General features: G+C 30.2%; 2 protein-coding genes across 6 annotated transcripts in view; both read left to right on the forward strand.

Moving 5' to 3' along the window:
• LOC109601172 (muscle calcium channel subunit alpha-1) overlaps nucleotides 1-27,588 on the forward strand; it is a 93,343-nt gene that overhangs the window by 40,948 nt on the left and 24,807 nt on the right. Inside the window, exon 1 of one of the 4 annotated variants that reach the window (XM_049961895.1) lies at nucleotides 5,474-5,623. The exons of the other annotated variants lie outside the window; for them this stretch is intronic. The gene's annotated coding sequence lies outside the window, so the exon portion shown is untranslated. Of the gene's footprint in view, nucleotides 1-5,473; nucleotides 5,624-27,588 lie in introns of those variants that run through there. 4 annotated transcript variants of the gene reach the window in all.
• LOC126264342 (UDP-sugar transporter UST74c-like) lies at nucleotides 22,823-26,073 on the forward strand. 2 transcript variants are annotated; one of them, XM_049961898.1, is made up of 2 exons: nucleotides 22,823-22,883; nucleotides 24,990-26,073. In XM_049961898.1, the coding sequence occupies exon 2, from the start codon at nucleotides 25,088-25,090 to the stop codon at nucleotides 25,961-25,963; it is 876 nt and encodes a 291-aa protein (XP_049817855.1). In that variant the 5' UTR covers nucleotides 22,823-22,883; nucleotides 24,990-25,087; the 3' UTR covers nucleotides 25,964-26,073. The 2 variants fall into 2 exon arrangements, with proteins under 2 accessions (XP_049817855.1, XP_049817854.1); XM_049961897.1 differs by lacking the exon at nucleotides 22,823-22,883 and adding an exon at nucleotides 23,524-23,662.

Genomic DNA, 27,588 nt, shown 5'->3' on the forward strand with positions numbered 1-27,588 from the left:
TAATCTGAAGAAATGGAATATTTAATTCTGATTTTCTTTAAGGTTTTTGATTTGTATGTATTGTTAAATAATTACTAAAATATTAAATAAATTAGTAAAACTGGTACCTTGAACATTCATTTTTTAAAATTCAATTTTTATTAATTATACTTTTTAATTTGATTTTTTAACAAAATTTTAAATTAGGAAAGGATGTATTCCAAACTTAAAATAAATTATTCAAGTCACCTTTGATTATTTTTAAAGTTTCAGGTTTTAGTAGTTGTACTGATTGAACAGTTGTTCAGTTTAATGAATCCACATATTTATAATCTGAAGGAGGAAATCTGCCAATTTTTGTTAGATTGTTTTGACATACGTCTAATATTTTAAATAATTATTAAAATATTATATAAATCAGTAAAAATGAGTAATAATGAGACCTTAAGCATTCATTTTTTTAAATTCAATTTCTATTAATTGTGTTCTTTGAAATTTTCCAAAATTTCAGCTAATCTCCTAATGTGAAGAAATAATAGATTTTTGATTATGTTATACTAATTATAATTTCTATCAAAGTTTTAAATTAAGAAATTATATATATGAACCCTAAAACAGATTGGTCAAGTCACCTTTGATTCTTTGATACTTTGATGAATAGTTCAGTAATATTGAAAAACATCGTAGAGACCCAAATATTTATAAGTTGAAATAATAAATCTGTCAATTTTTTAATTAATCTTGTTTCACTCATTTTCCCAGAAATTTTTGTTTATTTTATGCAGGAGATTACAGTGTTTATTCAAACCTATTTTGATAACATTGCAGCATTGGTTACTGATATTTGGAAAATAATTATCCAAACTAGCATCTTCTGATGATATGGGTATTTAGCAATGTAAAATGGAGAACTGACGAACGTTTTAAAAGTCCGATCGGGCGTGGGCCGTTGGTAAACCATGAAACAAAATAGGCGACCTATAAATCATCCCCGGAGTGTTTTCATTTTCTGCAATTAAACACGTTCCGCGCCTTATCGTGAGAAATAACGTATCGATTTCGGTTTTACGAATATGTATTTCTTGTTTCGAACACAATGTCGAAGAAAATATCAGGCTTAATTCTATTATTAGACCGTTCCGTTAAAAACGGGCTGCGCCGCACGGACATGAATAATTATCAAATGCAAAACTTATCAAATCTGTAACGGTTCGGGGCGTCGGAAATTTAAAATTCACCCTGACGAACACAGACTGCCAAACCAAATTGAGATTATTCAGGCCCAATTGAATGGCGACAGGAGGGATTCCTAACTGAGTAATTCATTAAACAACAATACCAGTCATCAGTTATCAGATCTATTGCCTTCTCGGCTTCGTCAAATTTTAACAAGGAATCGAATCGACTAGCTACGAAATCATAGTACATAAATTTTGCACGGGGACATTTAAAAATCCGGTGGGAGACCCGACGATCGGTTTTGCATTGGAACAGATCGGACGGAAAGTGCGGTCGTGTCGCCGATGTATGAAGAAACGTTTTCACCACATCACGCTCCAATTGAAAGTAGGTATTGGGGAAAATGGGAACGATCAATGTAAGCAAATTACAGCTGGAGCCTGATGCGAGATTTGCCCAGAATTGGAACATAACCCGCAAGCTACGATAGTCGGATTATTCCTGTGTAATAAAACGTATCAGTCTACATTTTTTTTTTTTATTTTCATCGGTTTCCACAGTCTGTTTATTTACGAATATGATTGATTTTTTTAAGAGCGATATGTGCTAGTGAAATATGACTCTTGAATGACCATATATCTAATACACTTGTGTGTTGACGATTTAATAAAATTATGTTGCCTATCTGAAGTGAGCTGCGTTATGGAAATTGGATACAGTCATTTTATAAATTCGATGGTTTTTATCGATAGTAAAATATTCTACATATTTTTCAGCTCATTGTTAGCTAATAAAGCTAAAATCATTTTGATGGTAAATAGTTTAAAATAATAAGTTTCGAAATCAATTTTCAGTAATCTTTCTTTAGAATTTCAGGATTAAGATTTTATTAGTTAGTTCAAGGATTGAACTGATTCAACAACTGTTCAATTTAAATTATAAATTACAGCTATAAATCTGTCAATTTTTATGAGCTCTGTTTTGGCACGTACCCAACGTATTAAATATTTATTTAAAGAGTCTCTAAATAAAATAATGCAAGCAAGAAATTAGAACATGGGGATTTCCAATAATTATACACTTGATGAATTTTCCAAATTCAGGAATTAGTTAATGAAAAATCGAATGTTTGAACTATTTTTCTTAACATTGATGTTAAAGGTCAAATGAAGCTAAGCTTGTTTTTGAAGGATTGCTAATTTCATGACTTTAATCGATAGTAAAATATTCTAGATATATTTCAGCTTATTATTAGCTAACAAAGTTAGAATTATTGTAATGATAAATAGTTTAAAATAACGAGTTTCGGAACCAATTTTTAATAAAGTTTTTTTAGAATTTCAGGAATAAATTAATCAGAAACTGAAAGTTTTATTAGTTAGTTCAAAAATTAAACTTTTTCAACAACTGTTCAATTTAAATTATAAATTATAACTATAAATCTATCAATTTTTTATGACGACAGTTTTGGTACGTATCCAATATTTTAAATAGAACAATATATGTAAGTATTTAGAATATGAGGATTTCCAATACTTATACCCTCTTATTTTCCAAATTCATGATTTAATCAATGTTAAAACTATTTTTCTCTATAACTATATTTTTATTTGGCTTTATTAACAACTATTTGACAGTCCTGTTTTAAATTGAGAATCGTTATAAATCAAACTTTAAACAGATTATTACAATTATATTTGATCCATTTGAATGTTTCAGGTTATAGTTGAGTAATAGAACTGATATTTATAACCTGAAACAGTATATCTGCCAATTTTTTTATTAGAGTCCTTTTAGCATGTATATTAACATATTCTATAAATTTATAAACATAAGCAACAAATGACACTTTGAACATGCATTTTTTAAAAAGTCAATTACCAACAATTATATTCTTTGGAATTTTTCAAAATTTCAGCTAATCTCCTAATATAAAGAAATAAAATATCTAAGTCTGATATTTTGTTTTGACAACCATTTTCTATTAAGTAAAGATTATTAAAATCACCTTTGATACTTTTGAAACTTTCAGGATGTATTTCAATGACTGAACAGATTTAACAGTTGTTCAGCTTAATGGAAATCATTGTTGTAAGTCAAAATATTTATAATCTTAGCAGTAAATCTGTCAGTTTTTATTAGATTACTTTTGTCATGTATTCAATAAATTAAATAATTATTAAAATATTCTATAAATTACTAAAAATGAGCAACAAATGAGACTTGGATCATCCGTTTTTAAAAAATTCAATTTCCAATAATTATGCTCTTCAGGATTTTCCAAAATTTCAGCTAATCTCCTAATCTGAAGAAATAGAATATTTAATTCTGATTTTTTAAGGTTTTTTGATTTGATTTTATTAATAAATAATTCTTAGTAAAATTTTAAATTAAAAAACGATGTATATCAAACCTAAAACACTTTCAGTATGTAGTTCAGTGATTGAACTGATTTAATAGTTGTTCATTTTATTGAAAAACATCAGTGAAGTTCAAAATATTTATAATCTGAAGCAATAGATTTATGAATTTGTTATTAGATTGCTTTTGGCATGTATCCAATATTCTAAATAATTAATTAAATATTCTATAAATTAATGAAAATAATCAACAAATGAGTCTTTGAGTATTCGTTTTTTACAAATTCAATTTCTAGTAACTATGCTCAAAATTTCAGCTAATCTGAAGAAATAGAATAACTAATTCTAATTTTTTGAAGGTTTTCGATTTGATTTTATTGCTAATTTCTAGATCTAAAACAGATTATTCAAGTTAACTATGACACTTTTGAAAGTTTCAAGATGTAGTTTAGTGATTGAACTAATTTAATAGTTGTTCAGTTTATTGAAAAACATTATAGAAGGTCAAAATATTTACAATAAAAATTTTCAATGAGATTGTTTTTTAAAAAATTGGTTTGTAATAATTAGACCCTATTCAAAAATTTCAGCTAATATCATAATTTGAAAAGATTCTGATTTTCTTGTAAAATTTTAAATTAAGAAGCATGTATGAATGTATATCAATTCTAAAACATTATTAAAGTCACTTTTGTTTCATTTAAAGGTTGCAGAAAGCAGTTCAATAATTGAACTGATTCAATAGTTGTTCAGTTTAATAGAAAACTTTGTATTGCTGAAAATATTTATAACTTGAAGCAGTAAATCTGCCAGTTTTTTATTAGATTGCTTTTGGCATGTATCCAATGATTTAAATTTATTTAAACGGTCTATAAATATATAAACATAAGCAACAAATGAGAACTTCAGAATTGGCCTCATCCATAATTTATTTCCAATAATTACATTGTCGAGGAATTTTCTTACTAGAAGTCTAAATGCTGAGTTTGGAAGAATAATTGGTGAAGTTGAAGTAAAACTATAACTAATATAGTATTTCTAAGACTTAGCTCCGTTGATGTTCAGTCGTAGTCGTTCAATCACGAGATCGTTTCAACTTAACAGTTAAAAGTAAAGTTGCCCTTGATCGTTTTCAAGGTTTGACTAGTTGGTTCAACGATTGAACCGATTCACCAAACGTCCAGTTCAATGAAAATTTCTGTACTCCGAAACACGAGGCAATAAATCTGCCAATTTTTCATAAGATCGCCTCTGGCACGTGTCCAATGTTTTAAATAATTACTTAAACGGTCCAAAAATAAACAAACCACAGCCCCTCACAGCCCCGATTGGTGGTCGAGGTAGATTTTCTCCCGGCCCGGCTGGCCCGACCTTAACTTTTTAATGCACCAATAAAAACCTGCTGGGAAAGAAGTATGTGTCTGAAAGTTTTGTTTAAGAAGCAATATTTTACGGTGAAAGTAAACTCGGTCCGTGCTGGCGTGTGTGTGTAACAATGCTGGAAATATCTGGCAGTCTATTTTCGTTTTTTTTTTTTTTTTCTCCGGGAGTCAAGAACTTAACCTTTCTCTCCCGAGTCTCAGAAGCGTCGTTTCCAGTTGGCAGCCGGCACCGTAGCCTGTTTAATTGTGACAGTGAACCGCGTCGGGCCGCATAAAAATGCGATCGTCTATTTTATATTTTTAGCCGCCGCGGACCGGTCGGGAGAGCGGCGCGTGTGAGTTTTGCGGGTCTTAACCTATCGTAACCCGATGTTCGATAACGATTTTTCCTTTCGGCGTTTTTTCTAAGGCCAATTGAGCGGACCGCGTCACAATTTGACTCGGGTGTTGACGGGTCGTTGTTGTTTTGGGTTGTTTATTTATTTATTTATTTATTTTTGTTATCTTGACCGCGCATGCCTCCGTCGTTACGCAATGCTTTTAGCGTCGTTTAGAGCGGCACCGGATAAATACATCAGTGTGGTGTAGAAAGCTCCGCTATAAGCCGATCCTTCGCCGGAAATTTTCGTGTGATCGCTCAGCGACAGTCTGTGCTTTTATGAACCGTTGTCGCATCTATGCAACTTTTGTTCAGTGAAAAGTGCAGTTTTATTTTATAATGTGGTATGTTCGGTGTTTTGTTTAGTTTATTAAGTCGCACTTTCGCCGGTTTTTTGTCCGAGTAAGATGAGACGGTATTGTTTTTGGCACTGCCTTTCTAATTCTTGAATGTGTGTTTTCGACACGTGCAATTTTTATTGTACATTTCTCTCGAAACACGTTATTCCTGTTAACTTTTTTTAAAAAATGATGGATGCGTCGGCTTATAAATTATAATTTATTAACAGGCGCATCCATCATTTTTTAAAAAATAATTTAATCTATTTTTAAATTAAAACAAACGAAGGTTTTACATTTTATTATTTCAGTTTGTAGTATCGGATGTACAATTAAGTGTTTATTATTAGTTTTGAATTTTCCAATATCTACGCTAGTTATATTAAAATAAACTTGAATTAATATGTAAATAAATAGAATGCTTGGATTTTATTAATACAATAAATTCCAAATAGATTTATTTTACATTCCTATACAAATTGATTTAACTTACTGTAACGAATTATTGGATGCGGTTTAATTTAATTTTAAAAAATGAATACCTACCTATTTTATTAACACAATAAATTTCAAATAGATTGTTACATTCCAACACAAATTGATTCAATGAATAATCGGTTGTGGCTTAATTTAGTTTAAAAAAATGAATATTAAACCGACATAGACTTCATGAACTTATTCCAACATTAAACTAATAGTTGGGTACGTCGGAATGCGAATGAATTAAACAGTAATTATATTTAGATCGCTCCGGTAATTATGGCTTTTTTAATAATGAAGGCTAAAAAAATATTACATTACTTTGTTATAAAATGCATAACGGCAACAAAGTGCTCAATTTAAGTACATGGAAGTTTCAGCGAGGAGCTAATGAAGTTGATACAATATTCGACGAATCCAATTATTAGTTTACAAAGCGAAAAAAAAAAAGTTAAGTTTTTAATGCCGGAGCTGGCTTTTTATCGTCCATTAGAATTTTGTACGTGCGTTGTACGAAAATAATTTATTTAAAAATATCCCATATTTTCGGCGAATCGGCGTTTAGTCAGAATATTGGTCACACATATTTTTGACCGTGCTTTAATAAAACAATATACATAAAATATTTAAAAAAAATATATTAGTATGTTGCGTGCATTTTAAAAAATAAATAAATTTTAAAAATATTCCTTGCGTCACAACTATTTAATTAGAGAACTACTTTGTTTATACGACGGAATTCTGCAATTCTCATCAACGTCAACGGTAACTATAAATAACTGAAAAACAGCTCTCGTTATTACATTAAGAGCCCTTTATGTCACTTTTAAAAATATAATGTTAATTTTAGAAAACAATTAATACAGCCAAAATAATTACGTATATCTGACTCATTAGATGTTCGTAGAGATTAAACCTGAAATTTTCAGAAAACTTTTTGAGTGCGCTGTTACTTCCTGTTTAACCAGAATTGACGTTAACTTAGTGTTTTAAATTATATAAAATTTTACGTATTTAAAATGTATCAATAGAAAATAAAATGGCAATTTCACTTGAAACTATTTAAAGTATGAAAACCGGAAGTATTTTATTATCTTTGAAAATAGAATAGTCTGAGATCCGGTGGTCCAATTTTAACAAAATTTGTTGTGTATATACTCGTCGGAGTGAGGACAAAAAGTTATTGGGTTTTGAAGGTTGTTTGTCGAGGAGCTTTTGTACCACACTTTTTATGTGCCATTTGTGTGTGTGTGTGATAAATTCGTATTGAAGACACAGTTCACTATTCAGTCCACTTCTGTTGTGTTTAAAGGATTCTTTCATTCATTTCGAATACCTTTAGCATGAAGTTTTTAGTCGTCTAAGTTTGATAAAGGCCGAATTATTGGCTTAAGGGAGGCAAGATTTTCGTTTGTGGAAATTGCCAGTCGGATGAGCCTAAGCACCGTCTGGAATTTTTGTTAAGCGTTGTCTAAAGAAGGTCATGAATGACGTGCGAGGGGTTCAGTAAGATGTCGAATACCAGAGAACTTTACGTGTTGTTTTATAAGACTTTTTACTGAACACTCGTGCACTTGTCAATCGGTGGTTTACAGGAGGAGGAAGACTTCTTACCACGTGAAGTGCTTACTGTATTGTCCAGTCTTTTAAACTTTTCTCTTGACTTGCCTGGTTTAATAGAGAACGACAGCTTTTGGATGTGGAAGGGAATAAGCTCGTTTTCAGTGATGAGTCTTGATTTTGATTGGCCTTTATAATGGTCGGGTACGTGTCAAGAGGCACGGAGAAAGGCGAAATTAAAAATATTTTGTAGAGAGGTTTGTACTTGGAACACCTGTTCCAACATAGAGTGTCAACTAACTAGTCAACTTTAATTTTGATGAAAGTTAATTTGACAGGATACATCTCTCACTTTGGTGGACCTTCAGAGTCAAATAAATGCCACATATGAGATACCTCAAGATCAAATTAACATAACTAGATTCAACTTATTAGTTAAAAAATATATATAGATCAATATATTCAATATTTTTGTCTGAATCTTCCATCATTTACCTAGTACTCTCTATAATACCAAACTCTTCACTAAAAATCAATAAAATATAACCACAGGATGTGTTCTACTTTGCCTGTTACCGAATTTATTAATAGCTCTTGCTAAGAATTCATTTGTTAATGGTATCAATGAGGAACTTTTCAAAAAATTTAAATATCTGGAAAACAAATGACGATAGAAAAACAATTTAAAATGCATTAGGGTCAGAATTTTTCGAATTCTATAATATTTATAACATTTCACTAGAAAGACAAAGTTAATGTCATTTCCAGTCACTAACTTATTTTAGTACCCTTTAAAAACAGTTTTTCACTGGTGCTCCATCTCACCTTGTGAGGATTAGTTTGAAGTTTTTCCAACATTTTGCTGCAAATTTGTTGCCATTGTCAGGAAGGTCTTTAGACTTATCACCCATTATTGACGTGTGGTTCATCAAATTCAGGATACTTCTAATTTCATCCTCTCTCTTCTGACTTTGGTGGACCTTCAGCGTCAAGTAGAGGTGGCATAGTATGAGATACTTCAATTTTTGTCTCCATGTTTCATCATTTTCCTGTTACACTCTATTATCTATCTAAATTATGGTCGTGGGTCAAATGCCAACATCCCAATGGTCTTCGTGAACGTTTCCTAGCTGACCAGCCAGTTGCGAGGAGGACACTGTAGGGTCCCTTTTGGCTCTCAGTCACAAATATCGGTCTTCATTTGCAGTAGGTTTCCTCGGTCTACCATTCCTTGGTCTTTCTGAAAGGAAGTCAATTTGACGTAATCGAGTGCACAAGCGAGAAATAACACTTTGTGCAACATTGACTCAAACAGTGATTTCGAACTAATTGACCCCAGATTCCAACAATTCAGTTGATCTGCTCTTCCATCTGGAGTTAATTTACGTTTGAGCATAATTATCCGAACAAACATCGGCAAACATCCGAGCAAACACTACAGTAATCAATTATAAACTAAATAAATATTTATTGACTTAATTAATACAGTATTTTATTCAATTTAATTAATATAAAGTTAAATTTAGTTAGAGTGGACCTTCTAACTTTGAAACACTGGTTACAACTAAATTTCCAGTTCAGTTAGGGGAATCACCGTATAACAGAAATAATTTGACGCCCCAAATCGCATTTTCAGACAAAACGGGCCTCGGTGTAAATAATATAAATAAACGTAGAATAACAGCCGTTCCTTGAGTCAATTATCCCGCCTCGTTCCCATCCTGCGAGATCCGCAGGGATAATTTTAATAGTGGTATTCAAAAAACGGTTCCGACTTGGGAAAAAGTAACTTCGAATATATTTAGAAATGATTTCCGCAACGGGTGTTACGGGGATTTACTCGATAATTTGTATCTGGCAGTAAATTTCAGTTTGTGCGACGTTTTTCACCGTCTCATAATCACGTTGAAAGTTTTGCAAAGAGGTTTTATATAAAGTAGAAAATAATTATGATAATATTCAGTTTACAATTGTGTAAATAGAAGGGTGTATTTTACGATTCCCTCATTAAAAATTCAAGCCGATTCACGTTAATAATTAAACCGTTCCCAAAGGAAATTTAGTTAATACGTATAATTTTAATAATAATAAGAGGAATTTAGTGTAACGCAACAAAATTATATACAATTTAAATTATTCTCAACAGATGTTGGAGAATTTATTACGGCAATAATTTATTCATTTCACCATAAATGTCCGGGGTTTAGGTCGAGATTTAATAAAAATAAAATTAAGGGTTGACTTCAGTTCATTTCGTTTCGGGTGTTTGTATTAATCAAATCGACTGAACAACAATTAATTGTCAACTAGATGGAGGCACCGCATAATCAAATGTTTGACCTTTTAGGGAATTTCAATTTTCACGGTCGGATATCAACGGTAATTCCAATTTCGTCGGCGATCGGGAAAATCGGGTGCGCATCAATAAAACGCTTTTCCGGTCCGTCTTGAATTAGAGGAGGAAGTCCCGCGACGTTCTGATTTATGCCGCCAATATGTAATTGGTCATCGCCAACAAACATTGCCCAATCAATCCCGGAACAATCGACATGAATAATCCACCCCTCCAACCGGAACTCCCGCGAAATTTCGACATCGAAACGTACGAACGGCCGATTAAATTTCGCAAATTTCAAGACAAACCTGAAGTTTATGCATGGCAGATTAATTTCGAACTGGTAAAACACAGGAACGCCCCGGGCCGTTGGAAAAGTTTTGATGGATTTGCAAATGTGAAAATCCAACTTTAAAAGTCCCGAACGACGATTTTAATCTCGTGCTTCGACTTCCCCGATGCACCGGAATATTAACCGGGCCGAAAAGCTTTTGTGCAATTAGACGGCGCCCACGTGCAATTGTCGCCGATTCCCAGTCGAAAATTGAAAAGTTCCGCTCGGGAAAGTTTTCGGCGGATTAATAAGGAAAGCCCATATGAAATTGCGGCCGTAAAATACGTGTTGTAAACACACCGCGGATGGGAATTTACTCCTCGGAGAGTGGTTCATTCAAACCTACACCGTATGAATGAATGGCACATTTCATGATATATTTATATACATATATTGTACATAAAAGTACTTTTTCAAGTGGTTTTCCTCCGTCGTTTATAATAGGAAATCGATTTTCTTGTGCGACGCACAATTTGGTGAACGGGGGAAGCGATTTTTATCCGAGGATTTACGCACCTTTTGTTTCTTATTTTTTAAGAGCCAATAGTGGTTTAAAACCACTTTATAAATATATATATATATAAAAAATGTTTTTCAGGGTACAAAACAAATTACTGAACTGAGACATGAAAAACGTACAATGGATAAAAAACTGGCAGGCACTAAACATTTAAAATTTATTCTTTACGGTACCGGTCGTTGTTTTTTTTTTTTTTCAACGTGAAACTTTTTTCATTATCCTATCCATCAGTTTGACGCCATTCATCCGAACTTTGGGATTCTTCGGTGGAAGCACAATCGAACGGCCATTTCATGAGCATATTTATTTCATTAAAACACAATTTAAGTTTATAAACGGGATAAAACAAATACAGGACCGTTTATTCATGTAATGTTTCCAGTTACTCGAACTTCTCATCGTTCATTTTGTAGTAGTCTGAGTGATAAAATTAAATAATGTTTTATTTAGCTGAAACTGTGTTCTTTTGTTAATTGATGGGTCTTAATACGTAATTCGTTTTGTTTTATAACTTTTATAAATTGACATAGTTTCTAACTAAACAAACACAACATTCAAATTAACTACAACTAAATTAATTTTTAATCTCATAAAATATTCGTTTCAAGAATTACTAAAGTGAACTTTGTTAAACTACAATGTAATTGTTACTAATTAGGAAAGTTAAATTGTCCGTATTTTACATGAAATACGTAAATTGCATAATTTTATCCATTAAAATGAGTGTTTGTTTTTTCAGAATATAATTCATTGTGGCATTAAAGCTGAAAAAATAATGAATTTAATTAAGTTTTTAGTAAATAATAAATCTAATTATATTATTCTAACCTATTTTAAAACGGAGAATTAAAATATTTTTATTAGTAAGATCTATTTTGTCAAATAAATGTTGAATATCGTATCACAAAAGCGGTAAAATCTGGAAAAAAAAAATAATTAATTCAAGTTTTCAGTAAATGAAAACCTAAATTTTATTTTTGCTTCATTTAAATCGATTCAAAATATTTATTTAGTTATTTTTAACTAATCAAAAATCAAATTAAATAAATACTCATTTATATATGCCAGGATTCAAGATTTCAGCAAATGAAAACAGAAAAAATTTGTTTATTGAAATCAATTATCATCAAACATTCTGTTATTTATGTTAAGAGATGAAAATTAAAATATGTATTCAATCTTTTTCAGGAGCAAATTCAGAAATATCTTTTGCTGAAAAAATTTGTTAATATTTCAATAAAATAAAGACGGAATTTGAGATAAACGTTGTCTCTCGTGTAACAAAAGCTGTAAAATCTTGAAAAAATAATGAATTAAAGTTTTCAGTAAATGGAAACCTGAATTTTATTTATGTTTCACTTAAATCTATTGATTTTAACTAATCAAAAGTCAAATCAAATGATTACTGAATTTTCTAGAACGTACAATTTTTATTATACCTATTCACTTAATTTCAAAGTTTCAGTAAATGAGGACAGATAAATATTGTTTACTGAAATCAATTAAAAATCATCATGTTTTTATAAAATACATGTTAAGAGAACAAAAATTAAAATATACCTTTAATTTTTTTCAGGAGCCAATTCAAAAATGTACTTTACTGGAAAACTTAATATTTCAACAAAGCAAAGATGGAATTTGAGATTGTTGTTGACTATTGTCCAATAAAATCTTGAAAAAAATAATGAATTCAAGTTTTCAGTAAATGAAAACCTAAATTTTATTTACGTTTCATTCAAATCGATCGATCGACATTTGCTGAATTATTTCTAAATTGATTTTAACTAATTAATAATCAAAATACATGATTACTCATTTAGTTTACACGTTCTAGAAAATCAAAAAAGGTTTCAGCAAATGAAAACACGTAAAATTTGTTTACTGAAGTCCATTAAAAATCATCCTATTGTTTATATAATATTTTTAGAGAGGTGAAAATTAATATAAGTGTTTAATCTTTTTCAGGGGCAAATTCAGAAATATTTTTTGCTGAAAAAATAATTGAAAAAGTTAATATTGAAACAAAACAACGATGGAATTTGAAATAATATCGTGTAACAAAAACTGTAAAATTTGGAACAAAATAATGAATTTAAGTTTTTAGCAAATGAAAAAAATACCTTAAATTTGTTCATTAAAATCACTTAAAAATCATATTGTAGAAGTATTTTAAAATAAAAATTAACTGTCTATTCACAGAAGTTATAAAAGCTTTCAAAATAATTATTCAATTATATCCAGTTCCATTTTATCTAATCAAAAAGTAAATTAAACGATTATTCATTTACAGGTGACAGGAATTTATCTTTTTCTAGAATATTGCATTGACCTTAAAATAAAAATTCAAGTTTTCAGTAAATATAAGTTTTATTTTTGGCCCATTCCAATCGATTTAAAACAGGCTGATATTTGAACAAAATTAACAAATATGGCTCTGACCTTTTGCAGTATTTCAGCAACTAAATTAAACTGAACATTTTTGAAATGGTAATTTAAAACCTGAATGGTTTAAAATCTAATTTATTTATGTATTAAGAACGATAGAAATTCAGAAGTGTACGGCCAACCTCGATAAATTGTAGACCTCAATAAATTATTACTAATGATGGTTAATTCATTTATAAAAGGATAAAGGACAATTCAAGGGTTTATAAAATTAACCCTACAAATTTGTATTAATTGTAGTATACGTCTCCTACTAAAATAAATTCATGTAAATATTTATTTGGGTACTAAATAATGTTAAAATGTAAATTAATAATGGATAATAATTATTAATAATGGATGTTGCAAAATATATTTATTATGAAAGAATAAAGGACAATTCAAGTGTTAAAATTATCTATATATTTCCTTCTAAAATAATTCTGTGTAAATGTTTGTTTGGGTATTAAATAATATTGAATGTAAATTGACTAAGTATTAATAGTCATTTGTGCGGATTTAAATTTGTAAATATATATTTATGTATGCTGTGTATGTAGATTTGTATTTGTTAAAATTATGCTTCAACATTATCCATGAGGTTTTCAACAAACACAACAACGGGAAACGAAACCATTAATTAAACAAACAATTAACACAAAATAGACGTTCTTCCAACGAACAAATTTCCCCGGCTTATTAAAACTAACAATTAAGAATGTTACTTTACTATTGTTTATTTTTAGTACGGATACACGTAAGTTAAAAATACTGAGTTATTCATCTCCCGTGCATTTATTTCGTCTAATCATTTTGTAAGCACGAAAATGTAAATTCTTTACGCCTTTGAATCTTTTATGCTGAACTCAAATAAATAATTAGTAATTATATAATGCTGTTTGTTTAAATTTTCAACGTCTGGTAATCTATTTTCAAACACAACGACGAAAACTAGACTTTTTCCAAGTTAAATCAATAATAGTATGTTTACGAACGGCATTAATGTAAGTATAAAATTAAACAAATTATCTGGAAAATAATGGAGCTCGTTTAACATTCATGAAGAAGGAACGAGGTTTAATGTTCCTATCACGGAACACTTGTTCATGAGCATTATTGGGATAATAACTCAAATTTTCAAGATTAAAAGGCCACTAAGTCTTTGCATAGCAACATTTCACCCCCATATCCGGGACACAAAACTAAAATGTTTCGCCGTAATTACAATTGCTGCAATACATTTAACCCTAGGACATTTATGTATAATTTCATTACCGATGCACAAATGGAGTTATTAAAAGGGGATCAATAAATGAATGTAGAGGGCTCAATCTACAACATTAGTTTGAAGTCTGTGCCTTTTATAATGTCGCCACCTCTACCCGGGGGGTAAACGACCTCATTTAAACATTTTAATATTAGCATTTCACGGCATTATTTTATTCCTGTATTATGTCGACCCAGAAGTTTACAAGCTGCTTTCAGCCACTGAAAGAACCGATATTTTACACGTTGGTAATCAAAGCGTTTCAAAGGAACAAATTTCAAGCTGGAAACTCAGACCGTAACAAACTAAACTCAAATAAATATTTATTGGGGTGGCAATATTTTATTTTATGATGTTTTTTTAGTGGTTTAAGTTTATAACGAATGGATTATTTAATAAGTGGGCGATGTAATTAAGATTGGTAAAGTTTTCCCATTAAATTTGTCTTTGGCGTGGAGTTGTGGGTGGAATGCAGTGAACGCATCATCGATGCACTCCTTCCCACAAAATGGAATGCAAACTGGGCTGGAATTGCACCTGATTTTTCTATTAATTCCGAAATTAGCGGGAGAAATTGCAATTTTGTGCTTAAATAACGGGAGTAATTATAATAAATGGCTGTTAGCAAGTTTGAACGTTATCATTAATATTAATTAATTTTCATAAATTCATGCATAATAATTATTTACACTGTTTTCATATAAATGATAAGTCGGTTTGATATTAATGATTTGCCAAATCGATAATCTGTTAACTTCTGAATTCGACATCGTTATGTCGGATTTTCACCATTTAATTATACGCAATCTATTACAGCGACAATAGGGCATTAAAGTAAATTATGTTGTTCTGAAACAAGACCATCTACATAGCCAGAACATACATGCACACAAATATCAAATGCTAATTCGCCTTTATTAACAACAAAAACCGTTTTTTGATTTGATTCCAAAGCACCTGACAGGTATTAGTAAGCTGATGTTTATTTCAATATGGCATAATCCTTTAAAAATTGCTACGTATAATATAAATATGAAAAAGAATATAAATGTGTCTCTTTTACGTCAACTACCTATCCAGCCAATAAATTTCCTTTCGCAATATTGCACGCTTTACAGTTTGTCCCTGGAACATTTTTTATTTCAAAGATATATACTACGAGAATTTTATTAAAACACTATTTTGACATTCCCCATCTCGTTTTCCTGAAAACACTTTATGCAAGGAAATGTCATGATCTTGAGCAGAATTTTTCTTTGAATTGTCTATGTCGATGTGCTTTTGAAGCTTTAACAATATTGCTTTTTACTGTCCACTATTCTTGTTAATATAAATCAGGTAATTGATTTGGTAACACAATGATGTAATTTAATTAAAATATATCGATGTAATTAATTAAATGTGTAAACATATATTCAATTAATACTGGAAAATATTAAACAATGGCCATTAACCGCGATTTAAATTGCGTGGGTGAAACATAGTCAGGGAGTATTAAAAATATTTTGTTGTATTTTATTTTATAATCCATGTATACTATTGATACACTTTAAAATAAAATTTTTAAATAAAAACACGTAGATTTCAATGTGAGAATTTTTTATAAAATATCGTTTAATATTAACATTCACGATTTTTATTGACGTAATACTTATAAAACATTATTTAATTGTATTATAAATATTTATATGTAGATTTTTTATTACAAGTTTAATTATTTCCATCAATGATAGTTTTATGATTAAAAAAGGCATAAAAATATCCTTTACAATCTGTTTTATTTTTATAAAATTTTATTTAACATATAATGCTCAGTATTCCATTTTATTGTAGTAATTGATTAAATATCAAAAAGTAGTTTAACATGTAATACTAAAACCTCACCTGATAAATTTTTATTCGTAGTCTCACTTTCTTGTCAATTTTTTGGAATAAAACATTTTTATTGTATAGTTTTAAGTCCGAATATTTTTAATAAAATTTTACTTAGAATTTGAAGCCTCAGTATTCAGCCTTGGAATAGTAATTATATTTTATAGATAAAACTATGGTGAAACATCAAAAGTCACTTTAATGTGTAATACTAAAAACTGACTTCATAAAATTTTATTGCTATACTAACTTTCCTGCCAATTTTTTGCAATAAAATAAGATTTTTATTGTATAGTTTTCAGATCGAAGGTTTTTTATAAAATTTTCTTAGTGTCTGATGCTCAGTATCCAATCTTGGCGTAGTAATAATAATATATTATAGAAAAAACTATGACAATATATTAAAGACAAGTTTAACGTGTAACACAAAAGCTGACTTCATAAAATTTTATTCCTAGACTTACTTTCCTGTAAATTTTTTGACTCCAAAACATCTTTAATGCATAGTTAAAAAATCTGAAAAATTTTTATACAATTTTATGTAACATGTGATGCTTAGTAGTAATTATAATATAGATAAAACTGTAGTAAAACATCAAAATTTAGTTTAACGATACTAAAAGCTGACTTCATAAAATTTTATTACTACTAGTCACTTTCCTGCCAATATTTTTGAATCAAAATATTTTTTTAGTATAGTTTTCAAGTATGAATATTTTTTTATAAAATTTTACGAAATATATAATGTTCAGTATTCATTTTCGTATAGTAAACATTTTATGGAGGAAACTATGGTAAAACATCAAAAACCAGTTTAACGTGTAATACGAAAAGCTGACTTTATAAAATTTTATTACTCATCTTACATTCCTGCCAATTGTTTTAAATTGTATAATTTTTAATCTGGATAATTTTTATACAATTTTATGTGATACATGGTACTTAGTATTCATCTTCTATAATATTTTATAGAAAAAACTGTGTTAAACATCAGAAAAAAGTTTAACGTGTCTTACTGAAAACTGACATCATAAACTTTATTACTACATCCATTTTCCTGCGAAATCAAAACATTTTTATTGTGTAGTTTTCTCTATGAATAATTTTTATGAAATTTTGTTTAATATATGATGAATTCAATTTTGGCGTTGTAATGGAGAGAAAGCTTTGGTTAAACATCAAAGAACAGTTTAACCTTTAATACTCAAAGCTGACTTCATAAACTTTATTACTTCACCCACTTTAATGTCAATTTTTTGAATTAAAAACATTCTTGTTTTGTAGTTTTCAGTTTGAATCTTTTTATTATATTTTATGGAGATAATATAAAATATATAAAACATCACAGAACTCGTTTAATTTTTATACTAAAAGCTGATTTTATGAATTTCACTAGACACACCTCTATTTTTTGTCAATTTTTGGAATAAAATCATTCTTATATTTCCAGTTTGAATAATTAAAAATAAAGACCAGTTTAACATGTAATACTGAAAGATGACATCATAAACTTTATTACTAAACTCACATTCCTGTTAATTATTTAAAATAAAAAGATTATTATTACATAGTTTTTAATAGAAATAATTTAAGTTTAACATGTAAAACTGAAACTGAATTCATTAAATTTACTAAACTAAATTACTACACCCTCTTTCGTGTCAACACTTTGGAATAAAAATATTCTTACTGTATAATTTTCAGTCCATTATTTAAACTTTATTATAAGATTCAATTCTCTATCAAATCTTTGGAATAAAAACATCTTGTTTTTAATCCATCTCGAAATAATAATTACGAAGTAAAATATTTTATTTTTCAGCTTCAGATAAAGTTGTTGATTCCATAATAAATACTTGTACTGGTATTAATTCTGTAAAAGTAACAGAACCACGTAACATTTTTTAAATTAAAACACATTTATCATATAAAGTTTAGCCTCAACAATTGTACTAAAATTTAATTTAACGTATGATGCTCAGGATTTCGCCTTAGCGTTCTAATTATAATATTTCACGAAGAAGCTGTGGTAAAACATCAAAAACCAGTTTAGTATGTAATGCTCAAAGCAGACTTCATAAGCTTAATTACTATAGGAAAACAGATTTAAATAAAATACCATTTTAAACGCTTATGCTTTGGATTAAATTAATACTTTGTGTAAAAAAAACTTAATTAGTTCTGGATCATTAAAATTTTATCTTTTGATAGTTAGTTTCACATAAATTTTATTTTTTTTGTTTATATGGAATGATAATTATTATATAATATAATATAAAAACACCCTTATTGTATAGTTTTCAGTACAAACGATTTTTCTAAAAATATTATTTAATATGTCATGCTCAGGATTTCATCTCGTATTAATTATAATAGTTAAGGAAGAAACTGAGGTAAACATTAAAAACCAGTTTAATACGTAATATTAAAAGCAAACTTCATAAAGTTAATTAATAGAAGAGGAGTGCTTTAAAGAAAACATGTTTAGAATTTAATTAGTATTTTCTTTGCACGTTGTTACGAAAGATTTAATTATTTCTGACATTTTATATATTCATATTTTAACAACTTATACGGTGATGGAAAAAAGTATAGATATTTATTTACTTGTTGCAAATATTATTTAATGTTTTCCATAATTTTTGGCAAATTTGAACAGATCTAATTTACTGCAGGACAGGTTTTTACTTTTTTTAATAAAAAATCAATTTGGTCTGGAAAAAAGTATGGAATATTTTGTTAATATTCATAAAAAATTAACAGTAATTCAAGTATTTCAATATTTTGTGGCGTAACCTTTGGCTTCTATCATTGCTTGGCATATTTTAGGCAAAGAATCTACCAGTCTTTGCAATATGTCAACAGGAATTTGTTGTCACTGCTAATACTTTCCAAAGGCGGTCAATAGGATTTAGATCGGGGGATTGAGAGGACCATTCAAGCACAGTTAAGTTTTTCATTAGAAATCACACTTTAATAATTTTAGACGTTGTCTTGTTGAAATATTCAACGAAGTGGCATCTCTTCCTCAGTAAATGGTGTTTTCCAGAATATCCCACCAAATCCTAGGGGATACAAATCCAATTTTTAAAAATATTCTATACTTTTTTCTACCACTATTTTTTATTTTATTTTATGTGAACAGCTATTTTAGTTGTTTGGTATTGAAAAAGAATCCCATCAAAATCAATCAATTGAATTTGAAGACCATTAGAAATTAAAACGAGCCATTACCGTAACTGGGGGTAAATGATATTAACATTTTTAGTAAATAGATGGAATGATATGTAACACAAACTCAACAGAGACCCCGTTTTTAATTACGAAAATGGAACAACCAACCCGACGAAAATATCAAATCGATAAATCACAATATTTGTACCATTCCCTTTTTTTGTTTCCAGATGATAAATTGGCTCGAGTGTCGAATTTGTCGACGAGAACTCTCCGTGTTCTTATAAAATATGAATGCACTTCCTGTTATTCCGCGTGGCACAAAGAACTTTTACCTTTAAGTTCGCCGTTGCCATTCATGGAAAATTCAAAAACAAATCAGCCCCAAATAAACAAAAGTTAAAATAACGCACCACCCAACAATAATAAACATGCGGCAATCTATAACGGATTCACGTACGAGTGGGCCGGGGGTGAAGGGTCCAAACCCCCAAGTCGAACTTTGAACGGTGGAGACGCTCCTCTTGTTCCATAAGAGATTTATGTCCTTTCACGTCGCGAATTCGTAGCGAATAAAATTTTTAATGAGCCATAAAGAGCTTTCAGTCGACATTAAGAATAATTGCGACATCGGATTAACGTGCAGTAATCTCAGGAAGTGGATTATGAACGACGAATGCATTAGTAAATGTACAGGAATTCGGGGGAATGCTCCACTTTGCATTGCCATTGCTTTGGTAATTCGTCTCGCGTAACCCAATATGCAGTTCGGTAATTACGTGACATCAAATCGTTTTTGGAAGTCAGTTTCGTGTGGGTGACGTGTATATTATTTCAAGGGATTCCCCCATCATTTCCAGCAAAGTTTTCTCTCTTTGTTCACTTCTAATGTAACAGAATTAAGGAACTACACTCAGTGATAAGGAAATTCAGTTGATCAGAATCATTATTTTAAACTAATTATAAGTTGGAACTCCACGGTAATATAGACACTCAGTGACCTGCCTTGTCACTGATTTAATGAGAACAACTTTCACGATGCTGAAGGTCCACCAAAGTACAGTAGGGACTTCTTGAATAAGGTGGCGGTAGATATAATGTTTACTTTTTCTCTTAATGTAATGTAAATTATGTACTTCTTTATTTTTCAATCGACAAACTTTACTGGTCCTTCATTGTCCTCTGTGAGTTTAAATCGGTTATTTACTGGCGACCTTTTGCTTATTATAATTATTTAATCATTGGTCGAAGTGAAACTGTAAGAAAAACTGAAATTAAAGCCACCCTGGAGGAACTGGGACTTGTTGAAATTAGTTCAAGGGCTGTGAAAATATGGCTAGTGGATGGGAGTTCATTTAACCCCAAACCTAGAAGAAAAACCCTTGTTTCTACCCAAAAAGCCCAATTTTGACTTAAGATTGACTGGACCACAGAACAGTGAGAACAAGTAGTTTTTAATGACGAGTCTAAACTTAATTTATAAAAAATTGATGATTCTACTTATGTTAAATATCCTACAGAAACAAAACTACACAAGAAATTTGTTATACTCACAATGTATAGGCCCCCTTAGACTGATTTATGTACAGTAATATATTGAATAACAATTTGCTTCAATATATTGAAGAAATGATGCCCTTAATAAATGTGTTTCAACATGAAAATTATAACATTAAAAGGATATTATGCAAAGTGTTAATATTAAATTAAATAAAAAATAAAAATGTCTTTCAGAGTTAAAATTGCCTTATTTATGTCTACCTCAATTTAGAAAAAGTTCTGTAACATTTTATATAACTAATAAGATTAGTTTTCATAATATTATATAAAACAATAGTAAAATTAATATTGTTTTAACACGCACATTAAATAAAAGAGAAATGACTAAAATACATTTTACATTTTAAAACGTTCCTAGAATATTGGCCACACCTGTATGTTGAGCTGAGGCAAGTCTCCTGTCTAGAATGTCTTTTACATACAAATTTACATTAAAACATTGGAAATAAACTCATATTTAAAAGTTAGGTATATCTTAGATTTTTTTAATTAAAAGTTGTTGTGAAAAAATAAAAAATTAAAATTTATTTGGTTAAATAAATTTAACGTAAATTACGAATTCATATTTTGGATTAAATTTATACATATATAAATTTAGTACATATCCTCCATGAACATCGATTACTGCTTGACACCTCCACTTCATCCCTCCTAAGAGGTTATTGAATTCTTCTTGGGGTATATGGGCCCATGACGGTGAAATTATAGCTCGAGGCTCTGGAACAGTATCAGGGGTTGATGGTTCGAAAGCCCCCGTTTTAACATATCCCATGCATGCTCGATACGATTTATGTCAGAGGACCTCGGGGGAAATTGTACGGTCTCAATACTTAGCGTTTCAAATCGTTGGAGCACAATTCCTGAATGATGTGGATGAGCATTATCTTCTGCAAATTTGTTCCCACCGATAGCTAATGGATGTATCGTTGGGAGGTCAAATTACCTCTAATAGAACCTTAAAATTTGAGGAATTTGTCTTTCTCTGTGTTACCTTCACACACGTACCCAGTTTTCATGGTCAAAGAAAACCAGGACTCCTCAGTGGGGACTTGTCGTTCTCTCCCAGGATTCTACATCAAACACTTTCCATGATAAGAAGCTTTCCTTCTTCTGTAAACTAATGGTTAGCAATGGCATCTCATAGAGCTAAATGGTCTTGACTTTCGTTTGTCACTCGGCCTCTTCCTTCCATACTCTCCGGTTCATTCCATGGACAATTTTCACAAAGAAAGTCCTGCCACTTTTAATCCAATAATTCGAATTCTATCAAATTAAAATTTGCACTAAACGGAACAAAAGTGAAACGAATACTCAGCTGTAAAATAAGTTTGAAGAAAAAAACACAAAAAGTCTTCGACAAACAACCCTCAGAATCTAATCAAATTTTATCCTCACATGGACGAGTGTACACACCAAATTTTGTTAACATTGAACCACATATATATTTAAACATTTCGTGAGCATTTTACAGAAAAACAAACATTAATCATCCACCAAACTTTAATGGTGTTCTTCACGTGTTTATATTAGATTTTGGTGCACAATTGACGGGGAAACCCGGATACGTCTTCGTCGCTTAGATAAATAGGTCGAATTGAATGTTTTGATCCGCGGAATTCCTTTATTTTATAAATAAGACTGACTGATAAACTCGAACAGTTGCCAAGCATAACACAATTCAATCCTCGTTTTGTCTATTTTAATTCGAATGCCACCAATTAAAACCATTTAATTAATTAGGTAAATATTTTAATTTAGCCGATGGTTTTTCAGTGATTTATTCGAATGCCGTAACGATAAGATAAGTGCCGTTCGAAAATTGTACGTCGTTACTCATGCACATGTTAAATGCTGTTTTAAAATTATTTTTAGATCGTCTAAATTTAACAGGATCTTATAGAGATGATCCATTTAAGTTTACACTGCAGTATCAGCGATCCGCCAATTATAAATAGACTTATCGATCTTTATTATTTTACGAACACCTCCCCCGATTTACATTTATTTTTAATGTGCCCTAAATTATTCAGACGACATAATGTAGTAACATGGAATGTGAAAGTTGTGAAAGTTTCGGATACAAATTTTTAAACGCTATGAAAATAACGAGATGAAATGGGATATCGAAATTTATACGATCCGTGAACTTCAGTTCAGCTGAATTATTATTTTTAATTGTTTTTGTCTAGAAAACTCCGGTGAAACTTTATGAATTCCTTAATTGAAATATGATAATGAAGCTTCATGTTTAATGTTAGGAAATATTTTTCGTTTGTTACTCACCGTTGAAATTTAATATTAAACAAGCACTGTTTTAAAGGCAATTATGACTAATATATAATATTCGTTTTATCATTTTTAAAAGTGTTTATTTGCAAATACCTTCCGAGATTCGCTTATCAAAGTTTCAGCCATTGTTTGTTGTGACTCGTTGCGTATAAAAGACGGACGAAAAGTGCGATTAGGTCACTTATTTCTTTAGTCTTGTTAAGTGATGCGTTCATTTCAAAGAAATAAAGGTAAATATTATTTTATATATTTGGAGCTACATTTAAAGCATTTTATAGCTTGAACTTGGAATTTAATCGATTTGGTGCTGTAAATTTATTTATTTAAGTACATTTCAGTTAAATGTAATGTATCCGCAGTTTCTGGATTATTTATCAGGTGCATTTAGAGTTAGATGAGAACTGAAAATTTAAAAAGATGTTACAAAGTGACGCATTTATTTAAAATTCATTTAGTTTCAGACTAGTTAACTTTTCTTGAACTAACTCCTTACCCTTCTCATGTTTAAGTTTCTGTCTGAAACTACAAAAAATATTCATATATTTTTCATTCTAGAATGGGCGTATTAATAACTAAATCTTTACTCTTCTCCCATTTTAATTACAAAGAATATTCTTTCCATTACAAGAAGTACATAAGTGTTAGATTAATTTTTTTACTTAAAACTCATTTAGTTGTTAAATATTACAAATTTCATAATGACCAGTTGACTCTTTCTTGAAATAACTAGATCTTTGGTCTTCTCACATCTGAATTTCAAATTCAAACTAAAAATAACAGCCACATTCTTTCATGTAAAAAAGTACAGAAGAGTCAAACAGTGATGATATTATTTAAAACTCATTTAAATTATTAATTTCACAAAATTTAAAGTGACCAATCAATATTTTTGAAATAACATCTTACTCTTTTCATATTTAATTAGATTCAATTCTCAAATTACTAAGAATATTTATTTCATTACAAGAAGTACAGAAGTGTTAGATTAATTTTTTTTATTTAAAACTCATTTAGTTGCTAAATGTTACAAATTTTATAATGACTAGTTGACTCTTTCTTGAACTAACTATATCTTTACTCTTCTCACATCTGAATTTGAAATCCAAACTAAAAATAACAGCCACATTCTTTCATGTAAAGAAGTACAGAAGTGTTAAACAGTGATGATTTTATTTAAAACTCATTTAAATTATTAATTTCACAAAGTTTAAAGTGATCAATCAACTTTTTTTTGAAATAATATCTTATTCTTTTCATATTTAGCTGGATTCCATTGTCAAATTCTTTCCATTACAAGAAATACTACTATGAGTTACTAAATGTTACCAACTTTTCAATGACCAGTTGACTCTTTCTTGACTTAGGTACTTCCTTACTTTTCTCACCTTTCAAAAACAAACTAGGAAGAATATTAAATTTGTTTTTCTAATTTGTGATCAGTCAACAAAATTACATAGACATAGCGTTATTTTTAGTTTTCTCATGTCAGGTTCCAATTTCAAGCTATATAATTTGGCAGAGGTAAAAACTCATCGGGGACCAATCGTCCGTTTTCAGCTGCTAGGAGCCTCAGCGTCCGGCCCAGAAACCGCAACAAGGCCGCCCCGAAAGGCAAAGCCGTGACAATCCTAATAATTTGCAACGTCTCTGTGGACATGTGGCTCCTGAACAAATACCTGTTGACGCACTGCAACCTGCCGGTCGGCATACTGGTCCTCGTGCAGGTGTGCCTGAACGTCTTCGTCTTGCTGTTGACCAGGACGTTCGGCTACACCAGCTTCCCGCTGGTGAACATCAGCGGGTTGTACTCGTTCTATCCGTTGCCGGTTATCTTCGGCGCTAAACTGGCCTTCCACTTGTTGGCGTGCCATTTGATAGACTTGCCGACGTTCCTGGTCCTGGACAGGATCACGATTGTCGTCAACACATTGGCGGACACGCTGTTCTTCAGCAACAAGGTCTCGAAAAGAAACAAGACGGCTTGCTACGCTCTGATTTTGGGGGCCTGTTTCTTCATCGACAGTCGGAGTAACACCGTGGGTTACTTCTGCATCGTTTGGTACTACATCTTCGATGCTGCCACTGGTGTTTACTCGGTGAAGGTGTACGACGTTTGGCTTTTGGGGAAACATGGTATTGCCTTTTACTGCTCCTTGGTTTTGATACCGGTCATGTTGGTCTTCAACTGTCTCAACGGCAATTTTACTTTGATGCTCAACAAATCCGAATGGTTGACCCTTCAGTTTCAGGCGATGGTGTGCGTTACCTCATTGCTTTTTACCGTGCAACCCTTCGGGGGTGTTTTGTGCACCTATTACAACAGAACACGTTTTACAAGCACCATCGGCTGCGCCAGAAGCTTGATTAGTATCTTAGCCGCCATTGCTTATTTGTCTTCGGATACTCTTAATCCCTCTCAGTGGTTTGGAATGATTGTCAGCAGTGGTGGATACTGCTTTTATAGCTGGAATCAATGGAGGGCTAGTGGCTACCTTGTCATCCTTCACTCCGTTTATGACAGAACTGATTGACTTCTGAATTAAATATTTTCATTATGTTACAATGTTCTACTAACTAACATAGACTAGCACTGTTAAAAATACTAATAAAACTTTGTTCAACTCAAATAAAATTAAAAATACAAAAATACATTTCATTTCATTTCATTTGTATGAACAATAAATAATTTTATAATTGTTATTGACGACACATACACTGAAAAATTTGTGTATCAAATTGTCGATAAAACTTAACTAACACTATAATAATAAAGCATAAAAACAAACGTTTCGTCCTAACATACAACGGGAGCATTTATATCCTGTGAATTAGTGTTTGCAGTCACGAACTGCTAAATGTTGCAGGAAAAAAATAAATTTAAGTTTAAAAGTTCAAAGAAGTACGTAAAAAAATTTTTTTTATTCATTTTTTACAGTTTTTTAATTAAAATTAAGGTAAATAACATGTATTTAAAATAATTTATTAATTTTTATTTTTGGTCAAAATTTACACGTATTTAAAATTTAATACATTATACTTACAGTGGTGGAAAAAAGTATGGAATATTTTTAAAAATTGGATTTTTATGCCCCGGAATTTTTCGTATCTGTTGTAGTGGTGTAAACAAATTCTCTGGTTTGTGTTCACGTAGTGTTGCCGTTCATTTTTGTTTAGGTCTTTTTATCGGATACATTTTTTTGACTTGAAAAAAGTGTGAAATATTATTTTATTTGGGGTCAGTTTCAATGTAATAATGTTTAAACACACTTACTACTCCCAAAATAGACGAAGTTATAAAAAGACTCTCCCTTAAAGATCCTCTTTTCACACTTATATTCCATACTTTTTTCCAGACCAAATTCATTTTTGAATTAAAAAATTTAAAAACCTGTAAATATCATTGTACCAATCTTGTAGTAAATTAGATTTGGTCAGATTTACCACATATTAAGTAACATTTGTAACAAGTAAATATATATTCCCTATTTTTTTCCACAACTGTACCGAATTTCATAAAAATTAATAAAATAATCTATGCCTATGTATACAATGGACCTACTTTAATTCGTAAAAATTAAACATCCCTAATGTTAAAGATGAGTTTATATATTTTTTGCTGCTTCGAATGACGAAATTAATGGATAATAATAATTGAATTTCACTGCCAGTAAAAAAGCAGAAATTAAATAGTTGAAGTAAGGAATATTTTTAAAAATTCAATTTTTAAAAATCTCCATACTTTTTTCCACCTCTGTACCGAATTTCATCAAAAATTAATAAAATAATCTATGCCTTTAATTCATAAAATTTAAACATCCCTAAATGTTAAAGATGAGTTTATATATTTTTTCCTGCTTCGAATGACGAAGTGACTGGCTAATAATAATTGAATTTCATTGCCAGTAAAAAGGCAGAAATTAAAGTGTGAAATCTTTTTGTTTGCAAATAATTAATTAAAGAAAATTTAATTATCGTCTTAAGATGCTGTTTACAATTTGTGTCAAGTGCTTAGAAATACGCTGACGCTTTTAAGAAATTTTAGCAGCTTTTTCAGCACCAAGGTCTTTTGCTTCGAGTAGCTTATTATAGTAGTAATTAGTATTTAATTAGTCGAATACACAGCGAGAAAATTGAAACACACCAAGTGAATAACACA

This window comes from Aethina tumida, chromosome 1 (assembly GCF_024364675.1).
Source record: "Aethina tumida isolate Nest 87 chromosome 1, icAetTumi1.1, whole genome shotgun sequence".
Lineage (NCBI taxonomy): Eukaryota > Metazoa > Arthropoda > Insecta > Coleoptera > Nitidulidae > Aethina > Aethina tumida.

Excerpts from the sequence above, each read along its gene's own strand:
- LOC126264342 (XM_049961897.1), top strand. The coding sequence starts at position 23,638 with ATGCGTTCATTTCAAAGAAATAAAG. Across the intron at positions 23,663-24,989 it reads TTCATTTCAAAGAAATAAAG|CTGCTAGGAGCCTCAGCGTC; the intron begins GTAAATATTATT and ends GTCCGTTTTCAG.